Source organism: Rhinatrema bivittatum, chromosome 4 (assembly GCF_901001135.1).
Source record: "Rhinatrema bivittatum chromosome 4, aRhiBiv1.1, whole genome shotgun sequence".
NCBI classification, from domain to species: Eukaryota; Metazoa; Chordata; class Amphibia; order Gymnophiona; family Rhinatrematidae; genus Rhinatrema; species Rhinatrema bivittatum.
In genome coordinates, this window is record NC_042618.1 from 206,000,864 (window position 1) to 206,009,429 (window position 8,566).

The window sequence follows — 8,566 nt, forward strand, 5'->3', positions numbered from 1 at the left end:
CTAAAGTTTTATCAACTGTCAAGAACTTTATGTTCCTTTCAGCAAGATTTTTTGAATATCCCATGTCCAAGATTTGCATGATAACATGTCTCGTGAGTGCTTCTTCTTGGTAGTCTGTCCCACTCTTTGGAACTCTTTTCCAATAGAATTGCGTCAATGTGACTCGATTTAAGAGCTTCAGAAAATCCCTCAAAACTTTTTTGTTCATACTGATTTATTTTTAAGTTTTTAGTATTATTATGTGTTAGATTTTCTTGTGTTTTTAGTTTCTCTATATTCTGTATGTCTTATATATATAATTTTAACTATCTGTATTTTATTATGCCTAGGCCTATTTTAGTGTTAGGTGATTCATAAGTCTCAAATGTAAAGCTCCTTCCTTGCTTTCTGGGCCTAATGCTCTTTCTTGGGCTGGGTTTCAATTCCCCCTCCCCTTAGGGAAATGCCCTCTGATCAGGTTTCCTACCTTGAATATCTCTTAAGGTGGACTAGACTAGCTAGCTGGACCTTAATGTGTTCTGCTTATACACCGCTTCAAATATCCTCCCCCTCAGAGCTTGCGCGGGCATTTTTCAGTTTTAAATTCTATTTTACAAAAAATGCAGAGAATGCATTGTGACTTTGAAAAATTATTTTAAGAACATACTGGTTTGCGATAAACACTTTGTCTGGAACGATCTGTGTATAGAGTCATTTGCAATCCACACATCTGACATTTTAGAGGGTCAAATATGTTTGCAAGCCACTGTATATATCTTTTATTAAGAAGTGTGAAACTATATGCAAGGAATGGGATCAAAAAGCCCAGAAACTGGCAAGGGGTATGAGATGCAAGAAAGAGGAAAATTTAACATAGTGTGAATGTCTGGCTTCAGTTACTGCTGCTCTTAACATTCTGCTTTTCTTTTTTCCCAAGGGGATGTACACCCTGATGACACGGTGTGAAGAGTTGGATGGATCCATGCAGTCCATTCATGCCTTGGCAAAACAGATCCGGGAAATTAAGCGGACCTTGGAAATGTTAGAAACTCTATGCAAATAGCCAACAATGGGGACACATTGGATGCCTCTTAACTGGTGCCAGGAAGCAAAGGCCTCCCCCAGCACTAAACTGAAAGTAACTCATTTTAGCGTAGTGGAAGTGAAGCTTACTGATGGTTCTCTGCAGCCCTTTCAGAGATGCCTGTGCTGAAGATTTAAAACGACTGATTATCTTAGCCAGAAATGGTTTTGCAAAGTTAAATTCAGCCATTTCTTGCAGTAAGTGTGATTGCTTCTAGAACTGCATTTTCTCAGTGCTACTAGGGGAGTGATGAATCTGCTTCAGCTCTCATGCACTTCCGTTCACTGGCCACTTTACTTCCAGTTAGAAATGGTTCCTTTTAGTGAGAGCAGGCCAGATTTCCAATGGGTTAATATGAAATAAAGGAGAATAAATGTACTCAAACTATAGGGTCAATTTTCAAAAATTGCTCAGTGTTTTACTTAGGTGCCTAAGTTTTATGCACTGACAACATGGCAGATTTTCAACCAAATTTAGGAACTGGTTTTCAGCTAAAATATTCTTAATTTGGGTATGGTATATTTAGGTACCTAGTGCTGAAAATCAGTATTAAGCACCTAACTTTTCCCTAGCCTAACTGCACAGCTGCAGCCAGATACTTTTTAGGATCCTAAATTTAGGTACTTAGCCTTAGTTTTCAAAGGGCATATCCAAAGGTTAGGCAACCTAAACTCTTTGAAAATTGACCTTACAGTGGTTTTCAAATTTCTACCCCTCCCAAGCTGCATCTGATCTCAGTGGAGCTGCTGTAGTGAGGACAGCTTCAGTTACATGAGTATTGACTGTGGGCACTGGTGGGAAGGGTACTGGCAAAAGATGGCATAGAGGCTGGGCAGGACTTTGGCTGGGAGAATGCGGTGATAAGTGCATGCCAATAAATCATCAAGTCAAGAATAGAATCTTCAGCCTTATAAAAAGGTGCATTAAGATGTTGAAAGGACATGAAATGCATGTTAATACTCATTGCCCTCTGTGGCCTGTCACCATTGTTGGTGGATTATTAAAAAAAAAAAAAATGCAGTTTCTCCCTAATTTTATGGTAACTCCTTGGAGTATGGCTCTCCCTCTGCAGTGGTGTTGGTTGTTTACAGGCCCTGCACCAGCACTGTATCCTGCCTACTATACTGCCTGAATAAGAGCAGCCTGTGCAGGGTCTCTAGCAGAACCCAGCAGAGAGAAATACAGGTTTGACTATGCCTCAAAGGCTTATATAGCTGCCTCAGTTTAATTTCATTATCCACATCTAATGACAGTTAACCATGACCCAAAAAAGGTGGATAATATGCTGTGTCGAAAATGCACTTTTCCATCTCAGCAGCAGAATCACTATTTTGGCCATAGGTTTGTGTGCATGATTGATAGAATCATTCTTGGCTGATCTCTCCAATTGCTTATTCCAGGGTTAGTCAAACCTCTATCCTTGTGAATGCCACTCCACTTGGGTTTTTAGGATATCATAAATGAATATGTATGAGCTATATTAGCATACAGTTGACGTAGTGTGCATGCAAATCTGTAACATGTATTCATTTGGGATATCCTGAACATCCAAGTGGATTGGTGACCATGAGGACTAGAAGTTGCCTATCCCTGGCATATTCCATACATATGTGTGGTGCATGTGGGTTTTTCTGTGGTGGTTATAGCAAGGAGAGTAGCTGGGCCAGTCTGACTGTTACCTGTCTACCTGGTTCACACCAAAGAGACATTCCTGGCCTAAAAATGTTTCTTAAACAGTTATCATATGCCAGATTGCAGTGGCAGAGTGCTGTTTTTACTACTCTCGAAGAGACACTGCAGAGGAATTGCTGGTACCGATTTATGAAGGCATCTAACAATCAAGTTATGACCATATAAATAATACATTTCCTGCTAACATGGAAGCGGTGTCCCTTTTAATCTTCAGATAATGCACCCTATGATATTTGAGTTTCAGTTTCTGCTCAGAATAACTAGCATTGCCAGCTGACGAAAGAAACATGCCTTGGGGAGCACATGAGATCTAGAGCAGATTGTAGCTCTTCAGGTGCAGGGGCCTGTGCCCTTTCTGGGGAGGCAGTACCTGCTTCAGGGTGAGCTGTGTAACCCAGGAGACAGCAGAAACAGTTTGGACACCAACTCCATGAAGTTTATCCAGACTTGCCAAGATAGTCTCTTGTGCCACTTGAGAAGGGATGGGGGACAATAAACTGCAGTAGATCCCCAGGCTTTCCTTGCTTTCAGCTAATACAGTGAAATCAGCTTTTATGAAGTAAGAGCTGCTGTCTGGATTTTTGCTTAAAATAAGCTTATAACATAATACTGTAAACCAGAAAATGACCTTGGCACTTTATCTCCTGGTGTTTATTCCTGTTGGCTTTTCATTTGCTGTGTACAGACTGACTTGAAACAATGTACTTTTTTATTTAGAATATTTGTTGCAAATTAACATTTTACAATAAAATTGCTTAAACAGCTGTTTGAAATACTGGTCTCTTCTATTCACAGGGGTTGGTGTAATAAGGTGCACTTGGTAGAATCATAGAAATGATGGCAGAAAAGAACCAAATGGTCCATCCAGTCTGCCCAGCAAGCTTCTTAAAGTAGCATCTGCCACGTTGGGCAGGTTACCCCCATGTTTCTCTTAAGGGCTGAGTTATGAACCGCCTTAAAAATTCAGACATTTCTGCTTTGCTTATGGACTTGGCCATAGAAGCAGTCCTGGATTTTTTTTTCTCTTCTGTCTGTGCATCAGTACCTCAGCCAGTGTTTAAAAAGAAAAAGTCAGGACTTGTGTTGATTATCTCTGAATCCAATTCCTCTTTCCTGCCAGCCCCCCCCCCCCCCCCCCCCCCAAATGTTGAAGCAGAGAGCAATGATGGAGTTGCATCAAGGCTTATTGGTTAAGGGTAGTAACCACCACACCAGCAAGTTATCTCCATGCACTCTTTTCTTTATTTCCATCCTCTAGTCTTTAGGGGTCCACAGCATTTATCTCATGCCCCTTTTGAATTCTTTCACTATTTTTGTGTTCGCCACCTCCGAAGGAAGGGCATTCCAGGCATCCACCACCCTCTCCGTGAAGAAATATTTCCTGATATTGGCTGAGTCGTCCTCCCTGGAGTTTCATGACCCCCTTAGTTCTACTGATTTCTTTCCGTCAGAAAAGGTTTGACACATGTGCATCCTTAAAACCTTTAAGATATCTGAAGGTCTGTATTATATTTCCCCTGCACCTCTTCCCTTCCAGGATATACATATTCAGATCCTTCAGCCTCTCCTCATAAGCCAACCCTCAGTTATGTGAACATTTTTTTGTGAAGGTACTTTATTGCCGATGCAACAAGGAGTTTGAGGACCACAGTTTTAGACCATGGCAAGGGTTGCTAATTGTTAGGATTAGACCATATTGTATTTAGACTAATCAAGGACTCACAGAGATGCAGCTTTGCTGGAAAGCAACTAACTATTCCTATGCATTAGAGAGAATTTCATGCAAGTTCTCTCATATTCCTTGTGGATATCCTGAAAACCTGGCTGGGGGGGGGGCCCCCAGGACAGGGTTGGGGACCACTAGTCTAAAACAGGGGTGGCCAACTCCAGTCCTTGAGAGCTACAGATAGGCCCTGTTTTCAGGATATGCACAATGAATATGTATTAAATCGGTGGTTCCCAACCCTGTCCTAGGGATCCCCCAGCCAGTCGGGTTTCAGGATATCCACAATGAATATGCATGAGAGGAAATTTGCATGTTATGAAGGCAGTGCATACAAACTTTCTCTCATGCATATTCATTGTGGATATCCTGAAATCCCAACTGGTTGGGGCAACCCCAGGATAGGGTTGGGAACCACTGCATTAAATAGATTTGAATGCCCTGCCTCCTCTGAATGCAAATCTATCTCGTGCATATTAATTGTGGATTTCCTCAAATCCAGGCCTGTTTGTGGCTCTTAAAGACCAGAGTTGGCCACCCCTGATCTAAAAGTTTGGCCATTCAGGTGTCAATAGACCCAGTAAAGAAGGTAGCATGGAATGAAGCTGAGACCTATTAACAGCCTTGCTTGGCTATTTCTGTGGGTCTACTTGGCTGTTATAAATCAGGTTTCAATGAAAAATTAAAATAGCTAAACTTTTTTTTTTTTCAGTTGCAAACTGATTTATAAAAGCAATAAGTAGGGATGTGCATTTGTGTGAAATAAAATAGGAAATCTTGGTGATATTTCCTATTTCATTTTAAAATTAAAAGAAAAAGATTTTTTTGTTTTCTTTCATTTTGGGGTCCCCCCCAACAAACAAAACATGCTGCCATTTTAGAAAATTCTAAACAAAAAAAAAACCCAGCCCCCCCCCCCCTTTGATGGATTTCTTCTACCCTCTTTCTAATCCCTCCACTCACCTGTAACCTTTCTGGGACCCAAAGAGGATCAAGAGCAATCCCTAATCACTCCTGCCCTGCCAATTTTGTACTTCAAAATGGTACCAGATGACCTAAAGCCAGTGCCATTTTGAAATATGGCTGCACTTTTAAAATCAGATGGCTTGATGTTTTTAAAATGGCACATTTCTTGGGCCAGGAGTAGGACCCTAAAATAATACAAAATCCCTCCCAAGGACGAAACAGAACAAAAGGAAACAAAAACAAAACAAAAAAAACCTCTGTGCACACCCTTAGCAATAAGACCTTAATTAGGCCAGTAAGGTGTTAGCTCAGCCCATACTATGTTCACACACAGTCCCTTTGGCGACTGGATTAGTTAATGCAGTTTGACTAGGAAACCTTGCAAAACAAGAAGCTTTATTAAACAAAATAAACATAAGACAAATAACTTGATCTTTGCTGCCTCCAGCAGTCACTAAGTGGCAGCACTGATTTATTTAATACCTTTTCTATACCGGTGTTAATGTGTACATCACATCTGTTTACACCATAACAAAATGCTTAGAAAATACATTTAACAGGGGTACAACATGGTAAGGGCAGGGTGCACGCAAGGAAAGCATAGAAATACAGCGTAACTGGCGAGAGGTTCTTAATATAAGTAACTATTGGTATATATCATGTTAGATAATATCAAAATTGTATGTTATATACATTATGTACAAGAGTGCATATAATCAATATTATAAGATGCTGATAAGAGCATCTTGTAATATTCTCCTCTTTTCAATAGTGGTAAATACTGTGTCCCCTAACCTGCCTTCCTCTCACCAAAGGGTTAGTAACCTGCATTGATTAGCCTGTGGCAACAGATGCCATAACAGAGTCCTCTGCTTATTACATCAAAATATGAATCTACCCAGGCTTCTATCAGAGTGACTCAATTCCGAGTTAAATATAGTTGTAATCCTTTTTCCATGGAGTAAGCTGATTCCACACAAAAATTATTTAGATCTGGGGCTGTCTTCACTAATACTTGTCCCCTCCTGCTTGTCCCAAGATATGGGTCCTTTCTCTGGGGGTGAAGGCAGAACTTCATGGCCCAGGCAGTGGTGTGATTTCTTTCCATGCTGTGTGAGTGTCTCTATCACTTGGTTGATGTTCTGTGAGCTCCTTACTCCTTAAGAGCTAACGCAGACGACCCTACTTACTTACTTACTTACTTACTTATTTATTTATTTATTTATTTAATTTCTTTTCCTATACCGATGCTCAAGACTAGGTCTTATCGTACCGGTTTACAATGTAACTGAGGGGAAACCAATTAACATCAAGGTAGAAAGTAAAGTTACATTAAACAGGGAGCATAAAACCTGGGCAATGGAAGACAGTACAGAGTTTAAACTAAGAAACAATTAGAGAGAGATAAATATATAAATCAACAAAAACTGTAAGATACAAAAACATAGGTTTATCCTAGGCAGTTATTAGCCTGGTATGTCCAGAGGGAGAAGGAAAGGGTGAGGTTGGGTGGGGGGAAGGGATTGGGGAGGGGTGGGGGAGTGAGAGTCAGTGATGGTTGAGGAGATCCTTCAGCGGTAGGCTTCTGCGAACAGCCAGGTTTTCAATTTCTTTCTGAAAGTTGAATGGCATTGTTCTTGGCGTAAGTCTTGTGGAAGTGAATTCCAATGTAGTGGACCTGCTGTTGAAAGAGCTCGCTTGTGAATAGTGTTGTGGACCGATGATTTGTTGGGGGGGGCCTTGAGCGAACCTTTGTAGGCAGTTCTGATCGGTCTTGCGGAAGTATGTAATTCAAGTGGGAAGGTGAGTTGGAGAGTGGATTGCTGGTAGACTGATTTGTGGATGATGGTGAGAGCCTTGAAAAGTATTCTATATTGAATGGGCAGCCAGTGTAGAATTTTTAGTATTGGTGTGATATGGTCCTTGCGACGAGTGTTTGTAAGGATCCTAGCTGCTGCGTTTTGCAGCATCTGAAGAGGTTTGGTGGACGAAGCGGGCAGACCAAGTAATAGAGCGTTACAATAGTCGATCTTTGAAAACAGTATGGCTTGAAGCACCGAACGGAAATCCTTGAAGTGTAAGAGCGGTCTAAGTTGCTTCAGGACCTGTAGCTTGAAGAAGCATTCTTTGGTTGTGGCGTTAATGAATTTTTTGAAATTCATTCTAGAGTCAAGGGTGGCCCCAAGATCTCTGACCTGGTTTGCTAATGGGATGCTAGCATTATTTGCGAGGGGGTTGTTGTCACAAGGGGAGATAACCAGTAGTTCCGTTTTGGAAGTATTTAGGACCAAATTGAGACTCGAGAGCAGAAGGTTGATGGCGTGTAAGCAGTTGTTCCAGAAATTTAGAGTAGAGATGGGGTCTGAGATGGGGATTATGATTTGTACATCGTCCGCGTATATAAAGTGGGTGAGATTGAGACTATTGAGTAGCTGGCATAAAGGGAGTAGATATATATTGAACAGGGTAGGGAAAAGAGACGAACCCTGAGGTACACCTTGGTTTGATGGAATGGAGTGAGATTCTTTGTCATTTATTTTGACTTTGTAGTGTCTGTTGTTCAGAAAGGATGTGAACCAGAGCAGTGCCGAGCCGGATATGCCTATTTCCATTAAGCGGTTTATGAGGATAGTGTGGTTTACCGTGTCGAACGCGGCAGAGATGTCGAGAAGGGCTAGCAGGTAAGATTGTCCCTTGTCAAGGCCCATCAGGATGTTGTCCGTTAGAGAAAGAAGGAGGGATTCTGTGTTTAGGCGTTTCCTGAATCCGAATTGAGAGGGGTAGAGAATATTGTGGGAGTCAAGGTAGTCTGTGAGTCGGATGTTGACAAGCTTTTCCATTAGCTTGGCTATAAAAGGTAGGTTTGCAATGGGGCGGAAGTTTGCAGGGTCGGCTGGGTCCAGGTTGGGTTTTTTAAGTAAGGGTTTAAGTGAAGCAATTTTTAAGGAGTCCGGGACCGATCCTTGATTGAGGGAGCAATTTATGATGTCTGCCAGCGGTTTAGCAATGGTGTTAGGGATGGTGAGAAGTAGTTTGGTCGGTATTTGGTCCAGAGGATGAGTGGAAGGTTTCATTTTCTTGATTATTGATTCAATTTCCAGGGAGGATGTCTGTTCAAGAAT

The 8,566-nt window shown here is 41.4% G+C and overlaps 1 protein-coding gene across 1 annotated transcript in view; it reads left to right on the forward strand.

Annotated features, from left to right (window-relative positions):
* Positions 1-3,520, forward strand: part of BORCS6 (BLOC-1 related complex subunit 6) — a 33,179-nt gene extending 29,659 nt beyond the window's left edge. The window contains exon 4 of the mRNA XM_029599595.1: positions 917-3,520. Coding sequence (XP_029455455.1) covers positions 917-1,042 — 126 coding nt within the window. The 3' untranslated portion in view covers positions 1,043-3,520. The remainder of the gene's footprint in view (positions 1-916) is intronic.
* The last annotated feature ends 5,046 nt before the right edge of the window (positions 3,521-8,566 follow it).